The sequence below is a fragment of the Rhinolophus sinicus genome, linkage group LG05 (genome assembly GCF_036562045.2).
Source record: "Rhinolophus sinicus isolate RSC01 linkage group LG05, ASM3656204v1, whole genome shotgun sequence".
In the NCBI taxonomy this organism is placed as follows: Eukaryota; Metazoa; Chordata; class Mammalia; order Chiroptera; family Rhinolophidae; genus Rhinolophus; species Rhinolophus sinicus.
This window is the reverse complement of record NC_133755.1, coordinates 6,771,308-6,792,931: the sequence shown is the minus strand read 5'-3', so window position 1 is coordinate 6,792,931 and position 21,624 is coordinate 6,771,308. Positions and strand designations below refer to the sequence as shown.

Here is a 21,624-nt window from a genome sequence, read left to right as displayed (position 1 = left end):
GCAGCTGCGCATGAATGTCTCCACCGTATTGTTAACTATTGTGACTGAGACAGAAACACGGAAAGCAAAGAACAGGAGGCAGGAGAGGGATACGATTCACTTAATCCTGGGCCCCATGTGCTGCTTCATCGGCTCACACTCTGCTGTGTCCACTTGGGGGGGGGGGGGGGTCCCACAGCACTTTGGCGAGTCTTCCAGTCCAGCCAGGAAATAGTGTATTTGACAGAAGCTGCGGTTGCTCATGTTCCATTCCCTCTCCCAAGCACAATTGAGTCCATGCAGATATTTCTGAATTGAAAGATCAAGCTCTGCTTGGACAGAGGAACCAACCTGGTCTTGTTTGCATGGTTCCTGGTCAAAACAGGAAGTATGCACCCCATTTTTCAAAATGAGCCAGGTTTTGAAAAAAGCGAAGGCACTATGTAGGATACAGCACAATTCAGTCCTGGGGAAGACGTGGAAGCTGCTTCATCTTACTCAGGGCCTGTTCCCTGCTCTGTGTCCTGTCGTTGCTACCAGCTATCTCATGTGCAGGGTTCTGGAGGCTGGCTCATGCTATGGGCACACTGTGTGGCGACGGTGCTGACCCTCGCCCACTTCCCCTACATTGTCCCAGGGGCCACCCATACATTGCCACTCTTGGTGGATGCAGTGGGACAGAGGCTGAAGACTTAAAAGTATGCTGAATTTGGAGTCCTGAGTTCAGCACTGCCTTTGGCTTGTCAGGAGACCTTCGACAAATCACAATGTCTCTCCACATCAATTTTCTCCTCAATAAGACAGTGGATGACTGTAAAAGGTGACCTGCCTGAAACAGCAGTGACAATAATACTCAGGGCTATGCCATATCTTATAGTTTCCAAAGCACAGGCACACCCATTACTTTATGCCATTGTTTGCTTCATGACAACCATGTGCAACCAGCAGACGATTTATTGAGGAGTCCCCATCCTGTCGTCTGAATCGGCAACAGTTCATTAGCATTCAGTGTAGATGGAAATGTGTAATTAGGACGTTTTCATCACTGTGTTTTGTAGATGATGGAAATGGTGGTCCCTCGAGCTCAAAAAATCAGAAGAATCAAGTTAACAAATGAAACATAAAACACGAATACCTCTGTTATAAACCCAAATCCCACATCATTTCACTAGCTTTAACACACCGTTTTCCACTACATAACATTCATGTTACTTTGCATTTTATCCACCCTATCGTTTTACCTGCACTGAATTGTAAATGCATTTTGGTTTGATTTAATGTATAAGAGTGACTGTTTTATGTTTGTACATACTTAAGTAAAATTATAGAATAATTTAGTTCAACGCTAACATTCTGAAGATGACGATATCATTCAAATTGGAGAAAAAGGGCTACATTGTTGTTTGTCCAAGTAACACAGGCTGTCTCCTCCTGAGAAATTCACCTTTCAGGTACCATACACTGATTTCTGTGGAAAGTCCAGATGAAAACTATTGTACTGTATATACGTATCTTTTGTGTGCTGTATGGAAGTACACAAACTTTTGTGCAGAACTGTCTTAATAAATCAGAAGTGAACTGCCTCACTCAACCAGAAAATGCTATTTATTTTTAGGATAGCCCTGAAATATGGATCAAAAAGACAAAGAACAAAAGCGAAACGGTCCAGCCACTCTGGAAGGAAAAATATGAAGTTCCCAAATGAATATGTTACTTGAAAATACAAACCGTTTCTTCTTATGCTTGGCTCTGTCATCCATCTCGGAAAAGGATGTTTTTACAATCAGAGCAGAAATATGACTGGCTGCCTGCATTTACATTTCTTTGTTGCAAAATGAATGTAACTTGTTTGGATTCCAGCAGTGGAGAAAGCAGCAGAAGTAGTGGTTACTTTCCAAAGTGAAACTTAAAACCACAATCTCCGGTGCACAAAAGGCAGAATGAGTCACCGGAAGAGGCCACTTGCTTGCAAAACTCATTAAAAGCAATGCAGGGCTGAATGGACTTCCTGCACCAGTGAAAAGATCGCTGGCATCAGGACAGCACCTCCAGGCTCTGACAATTTGGGGGAGAAAGGGAGCCATCAGGAATCTGGGCACAGCCCAGGTCTGCTGGTTCACATGCACTGAGCTGCCCCACCTGGTCACAGGCGGAATTCCTTCCCAGCCAGGACCCTGCTCACACTGAGATGCCCAGGAAGGTGGCTAGGGCCGGCAGCTGTGCATAGAAGGCTCAGGACATCTTGTGACTCAATCAAGCCCCTGTATTGGGTTTCCAGGCGCCTCCCTCCGTCAGCAGATCCTTTCTGTGGCTCTGGTCAGGCAAGATTCAAGTTAGACGTCAGTGGCCGCAATACAGAAGCAGCTCCCTGGGAGCTGGACCCAGGACCCAGACCTCAGGTGGACCACCTGGAACTTGTGTGTGTATTGGTATCTGGGGAGGATCCATTAACACAGGTACGGGCCGCACACCCAGTTTGATCCAGGTCGAGGCTGGGGCCCAAGAACATGCTTTTCTAACAAGCGACGGGACGCTGGAGCTGCAGGCCCCAAGACTACACTTTGAGAACCACAAACCTAAACGATTCTCAGACCTGAACAACAAACAGCCACAAACTGCTCCCTCCTCCAAGCCAGTCAGTGATGTCTGACCTTCAGCTGTACCAACTGGAGGCGCTTTGGTACCCAGTCAGTCAGTCCCTTAAGGAACCCCTCCGCCTCCCCACAAGCCCACTACACACCTGGCTTATCTCCAAGGTAAGCTCTATGGGGAGGGGCCTTCGTCAAGCCCAGACAATGTTTTTAACGGCTGTGCCTCCAAACCAAAAAGGATTGTGCCCCCAGGTGGCCATTTGGGGCCTGCTGACTTTCAGAACTTCTGTTTGGTCCTATTCTAGTTTCCTTCAGGCACCAAGCCTTCTTGCAATAGTAATGTCATTTTACCACCTTCGATTGCAGCAGCAGCTGGAAAGGGGTCAGAAGCAAGAAGGAGATCCTAATGGCATTTCAACCACCTTCTCTTCGTTTAGGCAAGAGATGGGAGGCCCATCCACCCTCCCTGCCCTGCTCAACAGGATGAGAACAGCACAGCTTAGAGGTACCCCTGGGAGAAAGGGGGGAAGTGGGAGCAGTTGGGGATCATCAGATCTAATACGACAGCTTATGCTAATTTTTATTTTACAGATAAGTTTACAATCTGAAATGGAGTTGGAATAAATCTGATGTTCAACCAAATGAGAGGGTTCGTTTTGTTTTCAGAATACACAAGCATGAATTCTCCAGAGGCCCAGAGGTGACCTGTTTGGATCTGGGCTTCACAGGGAGCTCAGCCTGGTATCCTGTGTGGCCATCTTTTAAGCATTTAGGGCCCCAGGCTCTTACAATTATTCCAAAAACACTTAGGCTGACGCAGGTAAATCAATAGGACGTCTCAGGCATGTCGATAATGCACAAAATCAATAGGAATTATGACAGTTTTTAAGTGATCTGGGTGAAGTAGTCAAGGGTTTTGATGGGTTTGTTCAAAATGAAAAATGAATCAATATACCACAGAGAAGGAAGAGTCCAGAAACTGAGGACAGTGAATGTGAGGCAAGGGAAACTGAACTGTTTGTACTTTTATTTTCTGTATGTTATTAGAGTGTCTTACATCTTAAAAAAGCCTTTCTTGCTGACGAGAGAGTGGCTAGCCATTTCTTAAGAGGTAGCAAAGGGCACGACTGGAGCATGCCTGGGATATGCATGACCCCCTTTCTGGCCCGTGCACCCCAGCAGGCAATATCCCTCTGCCTTCATCATCCCAGGGCCAGAGCCAGGCAGCAGTCACCAGCCCTATCACTTAGAGGCCAATGAAACTCGTCAGCCTAGCCAATCCCAAACTGTTCACCCTGCCTGGCCCTGCCTTTCCTGCACGAACCCCAATAAAGCCTAGGCTGTCCCCTCACTCCTGTCTTCTGCCTCCTGATCACCCTGGTGCTTCCCCACGTGGCCCTGCGTGGCATGGCGTGGCCTGTCTCCCATTCCTCGGACCTGTGAGTATAATAAAGTTGGTTTTCCTGAGCCTCGCCGGTATCTTCTCTCATGGCCACAGCTGATTAACCATCTCATAAAAGTACACAGAACAGAACCCGCTTATGTAACAGACACGTGGGAAACACTGATTTCGGGCCAGGCCCTGGAAGCACTCCATGTACAACGTGTAAGTGAAACCACCCCGTTCCCAAGCCAATCCCCTCAGGTGGGATGCACCCCGGGGTGTAGCCCTCTCCTTTTCCTCTGTACCCTCCTTTCCTCCCAAGTGCACACGGAAGGCGGGTGTTTTACCAAAGACACCAGAAAAGACTGGCTCTTTTATTCCACGTATTCCAAACAGTTCATAGCCTTAACTTTTTTTTTTTTTGAGAATAAAATCATCTGTTTGATATCACACACTAGAAACTCAGCAACTTAATCACTTACCAAAAACCATTTAAAATTCACACGCCTCATTTTCAGAGAAGTCTGTCATCGATCTCATTTATTACAATATCTTCTAGCTTTGCAGCCAGCACAACACAATGAAGTAGTACAGTGATTTTTATCATTGCACCAGCATATACACATACAGACCGAGTGCTATAAATAAAAATATATTTAAAGTAGTGCTGCAAACCTAAAATTGAAAACGGAATTCTCTTTGGAGGTGCAATCATTTCTCTAATGTACCAGGTACATATATTTTTCTCCATCACAATGTGGTGAACATTTGATGACCCGTCACTAGGAAGTGACTCGTTTCCCTAGCACAGCTTGGAAATGTGTGGTCCAAGGGCAGGGCTCCAGCACGTGACCATGAGTTGTTGGTTATAGTCGTGTAAACAGATAAACCAACTCACATATGTGTGAGTGCTGCCGTGGCCACATCTCGTTTTCCAAAGCCACAGGCAGGTGTGAATGTTACAGCCTCTCTGGGGTTCCCACTCTGAACTTGACACGGATCTGAGTCTGACTTTCTGGAAGGCAGGCATGCTCTGGCTCAGTGTGCAGTGCTGTGGAAGCTTAGGGGGCCAGCTGTCACAGCTGTATGGAGCGAGGACTACAGCCGCTTGTCCTGACGACGGCAAGGGCAGGAGGGATTCCTGAGCCACTCGCAGCCAAACTCCTCCCAGCGCGAGAAGACACTCTGTCAGCCTCCGCAGACCTACAGTTACTACCCAACAGTTCAAATTCACCCCCAAACACCCCCGTGACAGAATCAATGCAGCCTCTAAAGCTCACTAATGAATAAGCCCAGAGTGGTGAAGGCAGGACTATTGTTCCTTATTCTTAGTGCCTCCAAAAGGGAAACTGCACATGCGTGTTTATATTTCCATGCAAATGTGCGATTGACTACACACGTATGTCTGCCTTTCTCTGTGGGGCACACGGACGGTTCATAAAAGGCATCCACTGCTAACAGCCCACCAACTGCATGGAGACAACACCTCTGCGTCTTCTTTCACAGAAAGAGTAGAATTTCGTTCAACTGTTCCTTTTTTTTTTTGCCTCCCTTGACTCTAGCAAGGCCATTTAAATAGGAAAGCATTTCAATCATTGGAGCAAAATGCTCTTTAGAAAAATAATATTTCAAAAAGTAAAGCAAAAATCTTTTACCAAAATAACTCTTTCATTTTTCAAATTGTTCTCTCCACAAGCCAATTTAATAAACAAGTAAGAGAATAATCTTCTACCGGCTTAAAAGAGTGTCCCTCAAATTATTACTTGCACTCGCCCTTGGGTGGAAAAAGCTAAGGAAAATAAAGAGTGTCACTCATAAATCTCAAAAGGTCAGTGTTGGTAAGACATATAGAATAAGGCTCTTTGGATAGTCTAACGTAGATCTTTTTAATGTATTAGTGACAGTTATAATAGAAAGAATATGACTAAAATGCTTATAACGGTAACCCAGAGTAAAGTAATAAATAATAATATCTACAGAGAATATAATTTAACTTCTTGAAACTATTTCCCTAAAACCAACCAGTTTCCTTTGAGAGCCTTAATTACCATTTGGCATCAGCTCTGTTCAAGCCCACGTTCTCAGCACCACCTTGCTGATAAAAGGCTGCTGGCACAGTGTCTTAGTAATATTTACTACAGTCTAAACTTAAGGCATTGCAAAGTTACAGAGAGCTAGACAAAGCACATTCAAAATAAAATGTCTGCCACAGATGCATTAAGGCATTAAAAACTCCAGCCTTGAGCCACAGAAAAAAGGGGGGCAAGGGGAGGGACTATCCCATTTACATAGGTTATGTTCAACCAAAGGAATTAAAGAAAAGAACTTATCACCTAAAAAATTAGACCAGTCGGCAAATACTGCAAGGGAACATCCACGAGGCCAAAACCCAGGTTTGGAGTCCCTTCCAAGACCCCAGACTCACGTCACATGACCCCGCACGGGCCCCCCCCCCCCCCGCCGTGCACAGAACATGTGGTACAAACTGCCATAGTGGAAACATGCCCCCTACTCTACCAAAAGTCATGCACATCTGGCGTTCCTCAGGTGATGCTGTCATCAGCGGGCCCCGTAGCAGCCAGCTCTGCCCAGCTTGCACAGGCCACAGTGCCGGTGAGCCAGTGATGCCCTGGGGCAGGCCGGAAGCACAGTGTCGCCACTGGCTTTATGCCACACTGAGGAATGCCCTCCACACCATTAATGCATCCGACTCCTGGCCTGTAAAGTACACCGTTCATATGTCACTCAGAAATGTCAGCCCCCAGGGCAGCGGGGAAGGACACAATGCATCTCAGCTCTCACTGCTGGTAAGCAAATGACTGCACACCAGGCCCTGAGCTCTGCTCCGCGGCCCCCAAAACCTATCCTTTAATGGGGGACCCGGTCTTCGTATGATAGCAGGAAGTTGCTTGGAACACGTCATGCTGAGGCAGAATGAACATCTTGGTTTTCAAAAGGTGGCAGTGGCTCTCTCCAAAAGGTGAAATTACTGAAAGTGTCTGAGCAGGGGAAGTCCGAAGAATGGCTTCTTTTCAGCAATGGGAAAACGTGGTCAACCACTTCACAGAGTCTCACATACCTGGAAGGAAACGGACAACGTCACTGCCCTGAGGAACACCTGCCACGCTCCCCGGGCTGTGCCTGGAAGTCAGGAGAAATCTAGGACCCCGAGGAACAGACTTCAGGGGTTAACACAACAGAGGGTATTCTAGAATAATTCCTCACCACTTTATAGGAAATCAAAGGGGGTACCAAGCGGGAGTCAGCGAAGGCTCCACGGGCGAGGCAGGTGGGACCTAACTTGGCACGAAGGACTGAGAAGAAGGGCAGATCAGAAGCAAAGGGGGACAGGAATAAGTCAGTCAGCATGGCAGAGGGACAGCCACCTGCTGCAGCTGTGGCATCAAGCTGAGACTGCTCCACTGTGCCACGAAAAGACTCTGGGCCCTGGGGTTAAGAAGACACGGATTTGACCTTCGGCTCTGCCATTTACTAACTGTGTGATCTTGGGCAAATGGCTTTATCTCTCTAAACCACAATATCCTCAGCTGTAAAGGGAAGGAAGGGAACACTATGCCAAAGTATACATAATGAGAGTCAAGTTAAATGTATGCAACAGTGAAATAAAGCATACTGGACGCTCAATAAATGTATTCAACAGTACATTGTTAACATTAGGAAATAATTAGTCCTGGCTAATTATTGGCCTTAGGAAGTAAAGGCCTCATTGGCAGGAGGGTCAAGAGACCTGGGATCCACTCCCGCCTTACTGCTGTGGAACCTGAGGCAAGTGTCTCACCCTCTCTGGGCCTCAGGCCCTTCATCTTCCTAGAGTATGGCCTGGAACAGATCCGTGTTTTTCAATGCTCCCTGCAACTCCCTCCCTCTGTTTTCTGTCTATTCTCAAGAAGTTGTTGCATATTAGTTTCTGTGGCCTACTCTACAAAAAGCAAGCTGCCGAACTGAACATGCATTTTCAGACCTCCAGGCGCCTCCAACCAAAAACTGTGACAAGCCCAGGCCTCTCCGCATGTCCCCCGAGTCCTCCCTCAGTCACTGGGTCCCTCTCCAGTTTCCAGTTTGCTGAGAACCCAAAGGGGCTTTCTGCATATACAAACTCCAGAAATTAGACTGTTCTGAGGCACAAAATAACTTAGAAATAGGGAGGAATGTGTGTATTTAATAAAGGACCTCCAAAAGGCTTCTAAGAAACATGCTTGCACAAAATGGAAAAAAAAAAACGTCTCTTAACAAGCAAGAATTATGTCTTTCCTGGGGATTGAAACAAATGTTTAAAATACCTCCTGGCTTTAAGACCTACTTGTTTGAGTTTTGTGGCTGTGGGAGGTGGCAGTCCTCACAGGGAGCAGCTCAGCGCTCGCCACCAGGGTGTGGGGGCACAAGACCCAAACCCGCTGGGAGCTCCTTCTTGTGGCTCTGTTGGAGGCCCTTCCCTGCACAGGGCTCCTTTAGGGGCATAAATGCAAAGAAAGAGAGCAGGGGCATCCCACCCAGCAGGGGAGCCTACCCTCTCAAGATACTTCAGATGACTTCTCAGAGACAGTGTCCCAGGTTCCGACGGGCAGGTACGCACTCGCCGTGGATATGGCTGTACCAGGTTCAGTGCCAGACAAAAGCATGTGCTTTTCTGGGGAAGGAGAGTCACTCTCTCACAGGAACAGCCACCTCTCCCAGTCCAGCCGTAAGACAATATGTAAGGTTTTCTCCCACTCAGAGATACACCAAGGCCCAGACAATCATTTTAACTCCAGAGTCTGTGAATCGTAGAGGCTCAGAGACCTCCTGGGCAAAGCCTCGTAGATGCTGGAGTCCCTCTTCCCCAGCCTCTTATGACAAGACCTGCCACTCACTCGACTGCTGCCTGGCAGAAACCTTTGTCATTTCTGGGCAGTGTCTCATCGGTTGAGAGTTCTTTTGAACCCTAAATAAAAACCCACCAGATCTTCTCCAGTTGGAGGAAAGCCTGTCACATGGGAATGTGCTGTGCTGGGGAATGAGGGGGGACGGGGAACTGTGATGTTGGCAGGGGCGACCACTTAGCACTTGGGAGGAAGAAGAAACTACTAGGAAAGGGCTGAGAAAGGGGTCGGTCCCCTGCCGCTGCTCTTCTAGGGCTGCCCTGATTAACCTGGCTTAGACTCCAGCTCACACCAGGAGCACCTTCAAAGTGACAATCTGCTCTGGGGAACCTAGATCTCTAATCTACCTGAAGCCACAGGAGACACCTGGAGGAGACCCAGGCTCGCCCATTCCAACTCTTCCACCTGACAGAGGCTCCAGCAGGCCCCCTGGGGTCACCGGGGCCAGAAGCTGTTATCTGGGTCTGCACAGATCGGGCCAAAAGAGGGACAGCCTCTGTAATGAACAAGGCAGGGGGATGCCTGTCTGCCTGATGTCACCCAGGGGGCAAAGCTCCCAACACATGGGATGGGAAAACACTCTCCCTTGTAAGAAGTTAGGAACCCAAAGTGAGATACATCAAGGTCCAAAAGAGATTCTACAGCCAACCAGGACACCTCATTACAAGCAGTCACCCATTTCAGCCCCCTGCCTCCAAGAAACTGGGCTGCGACCAAAACTATGTAAGGAATTCTTACAATTACACAGCAATGCTTCGGTGAGATTATTATTACAGGCCAGGATGTGAAGGGATATACAGTTCCTCATCTTTAAATACAGCCTGACATGATATTTCAATTTAGATATATTTTTAATTCGCATTCTAGGCTTTCAAACCTAACTTGGCAAATTGAAACTACTAGTTTTCAAATTCATTCAATTCCAACTCTGTAGCAGAATGTAACCACTAGTTTAAATTTTTGACCCAGACGGGATCTGATTTAATCCAGATTGTCCAAAAATTAAATTTTGGACAAAGTAGGAAGAGTTAAAATATGGTTTCCTTGTAAGAATTGAAAATTAAAATATAGGCAACAGAGGACCAAAAGTTATACTGCAAACAGCAGCAGAGCGTTCCGAGATTAAGCTTGTGGTGACACGGTGCTGAGGACGCAGTAATCACACGGAATGCTGGGGGTACTCACGAGGAGATGTTGGTCTTCGCGTGCTCCTGCACGAGCTCTCCTTTGGGATTGACAGTGAATATTCTGTTCAAAGACACTCCCACTTGCTTGTACGAATACACGTCCTGTGTTTGGTAAGGTGTTAGGAAAAAAAGAGTTTGTTGTAAATACAAATCCATGATATTTTGGATTTGATGATAGTACAAAATTCTCATTAACCAGAACTAATTTTCATCAACCAGCTAGTGTAGAGAAAGAATATCTCTGGATGTGAAACTATTAATATTAAATTAGTTTTCCCTTCTGGGCCCCACTTTGTTTATTCAGGAATGGAATTTAAAAATGGACCACCCGTCATACCCCCTGCAGTCCTAACATTTTCTTACTGGGAAGAACTAGGAAAATTTTCTTACTGGGAAGTTAGCACCGAACTCTATTCTCCAGAACACTGAACTTTCCAGCAAATTGGGGCGGAACACACACAACCTCCAAGCATTTCTTTTACCATATGAAACAATACAGTGGTCCGCCCTCATCCACCGGGGATACGTTCCAAGATCCCCTGTGGGTGCCTGAAATTGCGGATAGTATCAAATCCCTATATATGCTATTTTTCTTCCTATACATACATACTTATGATAAAGTTTAATTTATAAATTAGGCACAGGAGGAGATTAATAACCATAAGCAATAATAAAATAGAACAATTATAACAATATACTGTAATAAAAGTTATGTGAATGAGGCGTTATTAAGTAAAATAAGGGTAACTTGAACACAAGCCCTGTGATACCTCAACAGTGATCTAATGACCCAGCGAGAGGGCTACTAAGTGACTAACAGGCGGGTAGCGTCTACAGTGAGGACGTCGCACAAAGGGATGACTGGTCCTGGGTGGGGCAGAGTGGGCCTTCGTGAGGTTTCATCACACTACTCAGAACCACGCACAATTTAAAAATGTATGAATTGTTTATTTCTGGAATTTTCCATTTAATATTTCCAGACTGTGGTTGACCAGAGGTAACTGAAACCACAGAAAGCAAAACTATGGATAAGGGGGTACGACTGTACTCTTAAAACTTGCAACACTCAATTCACCACTGTGCTAAGGATTGGCTTTGAGGATCCTTCCTGGTTGGAAGGGTATAATCCTATTTAGTGTTGTTTTTTTACTAATTTAGCAAGTAATTTAGAATTTGATGTTCTTAGGCCCACATTTCATGCTTCAAACTAAAACTCACTAACCAACCTTCAAAGAAAGCTAGAGGGCATGAAATGATTTACCATCCTCTTGCCTTTAGACGTAGGCAAACGGCCCTTAACCAGCTCTTTCCAGTAGGACTAAGAGTCTGGCTTCACATAATCCAGGCCAGCCCTTCAGATGACTGCTGTCAAAAAAGACAGGACTTCCCAGAGCTCTCAGATACCCCATCGACTACTTACAGCCGGTCGGTTTCCAAAAGCAGCATAAAAAGGTTCTGTATTTGGAAAAAACAGGTTCTTGATGTCTGTCAAACACTGTACTTTAAACTTTTCTGGCTTCTTTTCAATCACTTCTCTGTTAAAACAAACAAATAAATAATGGGTCAGCATGAGAGAATAAGCTTCATTAGCATCAAACTATTTTTAACTCTCGAAGATGCTATGACACTAAAAACACTCATCTCTTCAGAGGTTAAATATACATAAGTCAGCTCAGCTGGCCCCGAAGAGCTCTAAACAGAAAGGGAATCGGACTTGCAAATCTTCGCACAAAGAAAATACTGAAGTCAAGGGATTGCACCTGAGACGTGCCCCAGCCACCCAAAGAAGAAAGAACTCTAGAGCATAGAAAAAGAGAGAACAGCCCCAAGCTCGCTATATGAGGCTAGCATAACCTCAAAATCAAGACATGAAGAAAAATATAAGCAAAGTCTTGTTCAGGAATGTCAGTGTAAAAATTCTAAATAATTAAAAAAAACTGAATTAAAATATAGTAGAGAAGACCTAAATAAATGAAGAAGCTCACCGTATAATTGAACTGGAAGATTCGATATTACAAGGAGATACTAATTCTCCCTAAATTGATCTATTGTAATTTCAATCAAACTCTCAACAGGCTTTTGTCTGTATATTTTCATGGAACTTGCTTCTAATGGCTACATAGAAGAGCAAAGGCGAGAAGCAGAAACACACATTTACAGACACTTGATGAATGACCACAGTGACAATTCAAAGCAGGGGGAAAGGGCAGTCTTTTCAGTGACTGGTGTTGGGACAACTGAATGTCCCTATAAGGAGAAAGAAAAAAAAAGGAAATGGACCCCCTCCTGTACTTTATGTACAAAAATCAATTCCAGTGGATTATTGGTCTCACTGCGAAAAGCAACACCTTTAGAGAAAAGGTAGGAGACTATCTTTATGCCCACAGGTCAGAGAAGACTTTTTTTTTATTGGAGAATATTAGGAACAATGTGTTTTTCCAGGACCCATCAGCTCCAAGTCAAGTCGTTGTTTTCAATCTAGTTGTGGAGGGTGCAGCTCACTGGCCCATGTGGGAATCGAACTGGCCACCTTGGTGTTATGAGCACTACGCTCTAACCAACTGAGCCATCCGGCCACCCCCAGGGAAGCCTTTTTTAATACACACAGACACACATCAAGCACAAACTATAGTGGCGATGATATGTTCAACTACACGAAACCAAGAATTTATGTTCATCAAAGCCATAAACTGGGGAAAGACATTTGCAGCACTCCTAACAAAAGCTCCATATATAGAATCTATAACGCACTCTTACAAATCAAAAAGAAAAATGGAGGAAAGATCTGAGCAAGTGCTTCACAGAAAATGAAGCCCCAATGGCCAGTAAACGTATGAAGAGAGAGACATTTCATACCCACCAGACTAGCAAAAATGTAAACAGCTGACAACATGTAGGCAAGAAAGCAGAGCAAGTGGAACAGTTGCATACGCTGTCGAGGCACAAAGTGGTTCAGCTTCTCTGGAAAACAGCTTGGAATGACCTAATAAAGCTGAATACATGTATGCTCCGTGGCCTAGAAATTTCACTCCTAAGTGTGTAGCTTGGAGCAACTATCACATGTGTCTCCAGAGGACACACACAGGAAGCACTGCTTTTAATAGCAAAAACCTGGAAATGACTCAAGTCCCCATTGACAGTACAAAGGACAAATGAACTGTGGAGGGTCTGTACGTCAGGATACTACCCAGAAGCCAAAATGAATGAGTTAACAGGGGCACTCAGCAATCTTGGGAACGTAATATTGAGTGAAAAGGGCAAGCTTCAGGAGAATATACGAATTGTCTATATGAAGTCCCCGAGTGTGCACAATTAAACATATTGGTTAGGATTACAAATATGTGTGATAAAACTATTAAGAAAAGCAAGGGATGATTCACACAAGATTCAGGGATAACGGTTACCATGACCCCGAGGGGGCGGGGATGGGAGCAACTGGGACTTCAGTGTAATGACATGGCCTTTAGCTCTTACTGGGCTATGGGTCGCTGGTGCTCACTGTTTGGTTATCCTTTATACCTCGCATATATTTGAGAAATATTCTCTGTACCCACTCAGAACGTAATGTAGAAGATGATGGTGATGGTGATGGTAATGGTGACAATGATGACAGAGCACCAAACTGAGCGTTGAAAGACCCAATGGCCTGTCCTGGCTCTGCACTGACTTCTGTGGACTCCAGAGCCCTCTTTAAGACTAAGGGCCTTACATTTTAATCTCAGGACTCTTATAAGTGTGTGAGTGACTGTATTATTTTTTTTACTAAGACATAATTGACATATAACATTAGTTTCAGGTGAACGCCATCAATGACTTGCTAAGTGTATATCTGCAAAATGATCACCACGGTAAGTCTAGCTTACATCCATCACCGCACTCAGCTATCACTTGTTTTTCTTGTGATGAGAACTTTTAAGATCTACTTTCTTAGCAACGATCGTATGATTTTTAAGTCTCAAAGTTCAGTCCACTGGGGGGAAATCATATAAAATCAACTTCCTGCTTCAATCTCTCTCTCTCTCTCTTACACACACACACACACACACACACACACACACACACACACACAGTTACTGCCTAACTAACTCTGGAAGTTCAAATCCGTCCAGTAACTCAGAGTCATGAGAATTAACAAAAGTTAATCTGTGTAACCCTGTCTGTCTATCTCTCATCAGTGACACCCCTTCCTCATGAGAGGGGAGCCACACTTATTAGGAATGTGCATTGTGCTAATAGAGTGTTAGTGAAAATGATCTGAAGAGCTCTGTCACCACAACCACACAGGGCAGGTAACTAAAAAAAAAAAAAAATCACACGACTCAAAGCCAATTTCTACATCAACAGGAGAAGCTCGTGAACCAAAAGATTAGGTGTGTGAAATAGTAGATTCTCTCAACTTCTTCAGACGTATTTCCTAGAATCATAGTACTTTAGTCCTGAAAGAACCATGGAGATCCTCTAATCCAACCCTGTCATCTAGCAGTTAAAGAAACAGACCCGGGAACTGGAACGGGTAGCACCTGCTTGTCACACCAGTAATTAGTCGCCAACAGCGTCAGCACGCGGGGCCCCGGGGCCCCACCACAGAACCCTCTCTGTACCCCATGCTGAGAGCTTATTTCTGCCGCCTGTGCTCCACCCACATCCGCCCACCACACTTCTCGTTTGTTCCAGTTTAAACCCAGGCAGCATAGTCAGAGCTGTACCCAGTTAAAGTCTCTTGCTAGGGAAGGTTACCCGTGCTCACGGCACTTACCCATTAATTCTAGAAAACCTGCAGGACAGCTGCACACAGAACGGTGCTGGCTAGAATGCACTGCTAGGAAGGAACAAGCTGTGCCACGGCCATAGGAGCACCTCCAGCTCCCGAGAGCTTTAACTTTCTGTTTTTAAATAATTGCTCACAAGGAAAAAGTAACAGATCTTGGACAAATAGACTTAAATAAGGAAAAACCAAAAAGGATCACCTTCAATCGTATTTAGTGGTAGGACAGTAAAAATGTCATCTTTTACTTTGCCTAGCCAAGCCATAGTATGTAAAACATGCTACTCAGAAGCTTGTTGCAAACTGTAGACACAACTCAGGGACATCTCATTAAAATATTAGGATTTCTATTGAGATCTACAGTCATCACAGCTCTTAGGACTTGAAATACACTATGGCACCCATAGTTTTAACCTGAATTTTCTCCGCAGAATGTGTACGTTTCAATGTGAGATCTTTTTCTACAGGAAAACAAAAACAAACCACTACTCACACAAAAGAAAGCTGTGATGGAAAGTTGTGGGGGCAGAGCCCCAGAAAGAAGTTTCCAGGCTCTCGGCCTCACATAGACAGGTGCTGGCTCAGGTAGTAAATGGCCATCAACTGTGATTGCATGGCCATCAGCTGTGGCTAGTTGGGCATCAGCTGTAACCAGTGAGCCATTGGCCACTAATATAACTGCTGTGGCTACGCTAGCAGAAAGAAGAAGAATGGGGGCTAGCAAGAAGATGGTGGCTGGGCTGGCAAGCACGGATTGCAGTTAGGATGGCTGGTTGCAGACAGTGTGGATCCAGCCTCCATTGAGAGTATAGTGCCGCCAGAGAGAATACAGTGGTATGACTCCCCTACCTATGGCTCCCTGGGTGTTCCTTTTTGGCCTCACTGTATCCTGCGTTATGTGGGGAGCTGGACCAGAGACCCCACAGGCTTCCCTGCACAACAAATGGCGCAGCGAGCAGGGTCTCCCGCACGACAAAAGTGTAGCTCTAGAGCTGAGGCAAAATACTCAAGAGCAATCAGCATGGCGTTTGGGCCCATCTGGATGTTTGCACTATTTGCATGGCTAGCAGCAACAAGCCGCTAATCTGGTCCTCTGCTGAGGCAAAATCATGACAAAGCTTTTCATTGAATGTTCAAGACACAGCTATAGGAGAGTTACCAGCCTCTGGCTGCACCACCGTCCTGTTGTGACACAGTACACTGTGCTCTGAGAGCGTCTGGGGCTGCCCTGGGCTCCACCCCCCCCACCCCCCACAGCTGCAGGGAAGCCCGGAGCTCCCCTCCCCCACTCCAGGAGGCCCGAGTCTGGCTTGGTTACCTCGGTGCAGCCAAGGGGATGAAGGGAAGCCTGTAATCGGACACTGGCCAGTGGCCTGTTAGTGGTCCGTGACAATCAACAGTGTGACCAGGACTCCCAGAATGGACTAGTATCATGGGAGTCCCAGGCCAGGGGGGCGGGGGCGGCTGCTAGAAGGGCTGCGTAACCCAGCCTAGGTCCCCTATTAGACGGGATGCAAGTCGATTCTTTCAGACCCAGCCAGGCAACGCAGGAAGAGGGAGGGGCGGCCACCCACAAAAGGGCAGCAGCTCGTGCTAAGCCTCAAAGGTGAGACTATCACTCTGGAGAGAGTTGGACACAACAGAGTTCTAGAAACTGGAGAGAAGTGAGACTGGATGGGAGGGCAGGGCAGGTCATGACGTCACGGGATGCCGAGCTGACCGATCTGGACGCTGTCTGGAGAACCACGACGGGCCCGTGACGGGTGCAGACAGGGTTAGACCCGCATTTTACGACAATTTTTCCGGTGCCCACTAAGAAGTGGGGACGTCGGTGGGGAAGACCAGTTAAGAGGCTTCTTGCGAAACCTCCAGGTTGGAAGAGAGCGGGCCTGACCGGCCGCAGATCCGGGGCGAGCGTGGACAAGCCGAGCGCCCTACCTGTGCAAGGCGGAGAACAGGCTGCTGGGGCTCAGGAGCAGGGGCCCCTGTGGCAGCACGGTCCCCCTCTCGTTGACCCAGTGCAGGTAGCCCCTCGTCATGTCTGCCATCCCGATGGCACGCGCTGAACAGTAGAGAAACTTATATCCGTTTCTGAAAGAGACAAAACGTTCACATTTAATGGCCTCACAAAAGGGACCCTGTGTGCATTCACAAACCCTGATCTGCATCTGCTTCATGAAGAACAGAACTGGGGCAAGTTCCCTCGTACGTGAGAGGCCACATTCTAGAAAATGTGATTGGGAATGCGTGTCGCTGTCACTTACCAAGCAGTTCACAACGCTCACTCGGCTTCATCCTCGGAATATGTTAGTTACGTTCCCCCTGCTTTACCACTAGGGAAACTACAGCTTTGATGCATCAAACCGGCCCAGCTGCCTGTACCTGTGCTGCTCAGACTCACTACCTGTGCACCAGGCCCGTGTCACCTGCCAATTCAGACCTCGTGCCAGCTCTGAGCCCATCCTTACCCGCCCCACACACACACACACACATTCACACTCACCATCAAATCCCCCCTTCATTCAATAATTCCTGTTGGCACATAAATGTACTCTGACCTCTCTCATCTCAGCCTAAAAATAACCCACGCAAAAACCACCATCAAAAAGCTCTCCTTCGGTTTTACCTCTCCAGGTCGAATCCCATTTCTCTGTTCCCCTTTGTAGCAAAATTCTTTCAAAGAGCTGTGAATCTGCGCTGACTGCCTCCTCACTCAGTTTTCTCTCTCTCGTTCCCATCTCACTGCCCCTGTTGTCAAGATCACCTGTGATCTTGCCACCTTGCCAAATCCAGGCACGGCTTCTCAATTCTCCCGTGAACAGACTTCCCGGTAGCATCTGACGCAGGCAGGTCGTCAATATTCCTCCCTTCACAACCCCTTCTTCCCCTGGCTTCCAGGACCCCACAATCTCCTGGTTCACACCTCCTCACTAGCTGTTTCTTCCCAGACAAGTCCCTGTGGCTCTAAATGTGGCTCTTCCCAGCCTCTTAAATGTCCAAGTGTTCAGGGGTCCTATGGCCTCATTGCTTCTCACCACTCTCACTCCCGAGAGGATCTCACCCACTTTTGTGGCTTTAAATGCCATGTCTAAACGGAGGCAGTGGTAAACACATGTGATACCATGATGTAATCAATGTATATTTGGTCTTCATCCCCGGTTCCTGGCACAGAGCTTCTAAAACCCTTGGACTTTGCTGATCGCGCGAATAAGAGCATCTTTCCATTATTCATAACAAGCCCCTTTCATCCATACCTGAGTTTATGCTAACGAGGTGACTCAAGAAGGATGGGGGTTTGTTGCCAGGTGAAAAAAAGCCATGCAATTAGAGGTCTGCAACTTTCAGCCCCACCCCCCCAAATTCTGGGGAGGGGCGAGGGGTTGGAGACTGAGTTCAATCACCAATGGCCAGTAATTTATTCAATTGTGCTTAAATAGTGAAGCCTCCATAAAACCCCTAAACACTGGGGTTCAGAGAGCTTCCTGGTTGGTGAATGGATCCACGTGCTGAGAAGGTCGTACACCCCAACTCCAGGGGGGCAGGACCCTTCCTGACCTCTCCCTATGTACCTCTTCACCTGTCTGTTCCTTTGTATCCTTTCTAATAAACCAGTAAATGTGTTTCCCTAAACAGCCATCAAAGCAAATTATCAAACCTGAGGAGGGGGTTGTGGGAACCCCGATCTGTAGCCACGTTGGGCAGAAGTGTGGGTGAGCTGGGGACCTGCTAGTTACGACTGGCGTCTGAAGTAGGGGCAGCCGTGTGGCGACTCTCACCTCCATTCCTGCCACAGCCTGAACCTCGCCCTGCCCCCTCATCAAGCCTCCACACAGAAAGAAAACTTAAGAGTCTAAAACGTATTCCGATCCTCCTCTAAACACCTCCAGAGTCTTGCCATCGCTCTCAGGGATAATCCAAAGTCTTTGCCATGAGCTACGAGGAAGGCCAGTGAGACCTGGTCCCTGCTTTTCTCTCAACCCCAGGGGCTCCCCGGCACCCGGCTCCCCACACCGTGTCCTTACTGCTCCTCCAACTCCACGCTCGTCCCTGCGCTGGGCAGCTGCACGTTCTGGTTCCGCTGCCTGAACACTCTTCCCCCAGACCATCAGGGCTCCCTCACGCCCTCACCTCATCCAGGTCTCTGCTCAGACAGCACCTCCTCAGGGGGCCCTTCCATTGTCCCTCTATGTAATAAAACACACCCTCCCTCACCCTCACCCCTCGCTCTGTTTCTTTTTCCCCATGGCACTAATCACTGATATTACCTTGTGGTCCCTTATTTAAAGGTATGTCTCATTAATCCGCACATTCCCTGAGAGTGGGGACCCAGTCTCATTCCTTGCTGTAACCCCAATGCCCAAAACACTGTGTGTCGTGCAGTAGACACTCAGTAACTACTTGCTGAATGAGCGAGTACAAACTACCCTCTTCCCATCCGACTTCTTGCTTCTCCATGAATATCTTATGCTGACCAAACGACTGGCTCAATAACATGTTCTTTAAAACAAGAAACAGGAAAGTTTTAAGACAAAGATAATCTAGAAATGTCAGCTTGTTTGGAATACAGGAATGCATCTGAAAATCAAGCAATCTTTTTTAATTAAACATCTTTGAATCTAAGCTGTCTAATTAATATAATCTTTAAAAAAAGAAATCACTATTTCTGTATATAGCTCTTCACATCAAAGCCAAAAAGCTGCCACCTGCAGGCTCTGCGATGCTGATTTTATTCAGAACTCACTTTGCAAATACCTTTCCTGGTCTGACCATGCCACCGCGTTATTCTCACCACACAAGTGTTCTGCTCCTAAGGCCATTACTAAACTCAGCTGGAAAATCAGCTCTAGGACTATCAGGGGGACATGCTTGTTGGTGGCAGCTGGGGTTACCTTTCCGGACCTTTGACCCCATGAAAGCTGTCGGAAATACCAAGTGCTCCCATTAAATGCTCAGGTAGCACCAAGTTGCCACAGCTGACTCTCAGTGGTGTTCCTCATGGTAAGAGGCCCTGCTCAGAAGGGCGGCAGTGGCAGGACACGCTCCACCCACCAAGACACACCCGCCAGGCACTCCCGCATCAGGCCCTGGGCTGGGTTGGCGGTGCACGGGGGATCAGCACATACTGCCCTGTGGGGACAGAGAGCGCCGAGAGGAAACCAACGATGACACGTGACACAGCAAAGGTGGACACAAGGAATCCCGGGGTGGGAAGGCTGCACCTGCGTGAGCAGACACCCGAGAACAGAGGTGCAACACACACGTGGATGGCGCTGGTCCCTCTGCTGCGTCAGCCACTGACGCAGGGCTCTGGGGAGACACCAAAAAAGGAAGAGCCTTCCACATCCAGGCTTGGGAAAGACGGCTTCTCCTTCTGTCCCAGTCTCTACGTCCCTGTCCAAACACTTGGCCCAGAAAGATATTAAAATAGTTTGAAAAGATTACCTTTAGAAGTATTTTCCAAGATACACTTCTAGACTGGAGTTTCTCAACTACTGATGTTTTGGACAAAGGTATAAGTAATTGTTGGGGGGGCGTCTCCGTAACGCTGCATTGTGGGATACTTAGCAGCATCCGTGGCCTCCACACACTAGGTGCCAGTGGCACACACGCCCCACTCATGACAATCAAAAATGCCTCCAGACATTGCCATGTGTCCCAAGGGAGGGAAACTCGCCCTCAGCTGAGAGCCACTGTTGGAGAGAAAAGGAACCTCTGTAGCTCCCGCTGCAGTCCTAGAAGGGAACTCACCCTCTGCCCCAAGGAAGGAAAGCTGTGCCAGACTCAGGCTTCCTCTCAGCTGGCCTCACAGCCTCTGCCATCTGGTGCCAGCCGACTTTCCTGGTTCACCTACACCCGCCCCGTCCTCTGCACCTAAGCCTCCCTTTCATGACCCCACCACATACTTGGTCATGTCCCAGGCCCCTCCTGTCACTCCTTATTCCCCCCCGTGGTGACCGTGCCTCTCCCGAAACCCTACTCATTGGACAAGGCTCAGCTCACGAGCACCGTCTCACTGAAACCTTCCTTGAATCCTCACCTCTCCAACCAGAATTAATCTCTCCTCCATGTATGTCTATGAAATCTGCGTTTCTCCTTACACCTCCCCCCACCGCCTTGTTTTGGGGACACAACTGCCCTCCTATGCGCCACAAACTCCATGAAAGGAGAGGCACCCAGCACGGACAGCCCCGCTGCACAGCAGGTGTGCAACCAGTCAGCGAAAGCCTGTGGTTCTGAGCGAGGCGAGGCTGGGAAAAGCAACACCCAGCAACACACACACACACAGTGACTTCAACCGCACAACCCGGAGCAGAGCATTTGGGGCGAGCAGTGCCTGAAGGGATCCAGCCTGATGTCCTCATTTTAGAGAAGAGGAAACCGAGGCTCCGACTGGGGAAGGAGGTTCCAGCGTCTGTGCTGAGCTAGCGGCTGTTGCCCCTCCAGTCGGGGCCCTGACTCTCTCCTGCGTACCACATGACAACAGCAATAACCTACGAGGACCTGAGGTGAAAGAAAGGAGTGACTGCTGTGAGACGGAGAAGGAAAAAGATCCTAACCGTCTACTCATGATCATTTCCAGTGTCCTGGCTTCAAAGGGCACACAGCTTAGGCCACAGATGAGCCCATCCACCTATGGAAACACAGATCACATTCATTCTCGCTAAGTCTTGGAGACGCTGATTTCTGGTTACATGAATACAAAAACACGAGGCGTGCTCACAAAATACAGTAAATGTTTAAATAAAAAAAATTATGACAGTAAAAGACACATTGCCATTAACCCTCCTCAAAATACTCCCCCCCTCACTTCGGACACACCTGTCCCATCGTTCTTGCC

General features: G+C 47.3%; 1 protein-coding gene and 1 long non-coding RNA gene across 14 annotated transcripts in view; one reads left to right on the top strand and one right to left on the bottom strand.

Annotated features, from left to right (window-relative positions):
- Nucleotides 1-1,954: 1,954 nt before the first annotated feature.
- On the top strand, nucleotides 1,955-3,212 carry LOC109458136 (uncharacterized). The gene is made up of 3 exons (XR_002139150.2): nucleotides 1,955-2,735; nucleotides 2,937-3,075; nucleotides 3,162-3,212. It is a non-coding gene; the product is annotated as an uncharacterized LOC109458136 (long non-coding RNA).
- A 1,083-nt stretch (nucleotides 3,213-4,295) lies between these two features.
- The window catches only part of LPIN1 (lipin 1), a 111,421-nt gene continuing 94,092 nt past the window's right edge, over nucleotides 4,296-21,624 (bottom strand). For 12 of the 13 annotated variants that reach the window (XM_019751161.2, XM_074331697.1, XM_074331698.1 and 9 more), the window contains 4 exons: nucleotides 16,725-16,877; nucleotides 11,442-11,556; nucleotides 10,020-10,123; nucleotides 4,296-7,033 (listed from right to left, as the gene is read on the bottom strand). In XM_019751161.2, the coding sequence (XP_019606720.2) occupies nucleotides 6,874-7,033; nucleotides 10,020-10,123; nucleotides 11,442-11,556; nucleotides 16,725-16,877 (532 nt within the window). In that variant the 3' untranslated portion in view covers nucleotides 4,296-6,873. Of the gene's footprint in view, nucleotides 7,034-10,015; nucleotides 10,124-11,441; nucleotides 11,557-16,724; nucleotides 16,878-21,624 lie in introns of those variants that run through there. The other variant, XM_074331703.1, reaches the window with a different exon arrangement.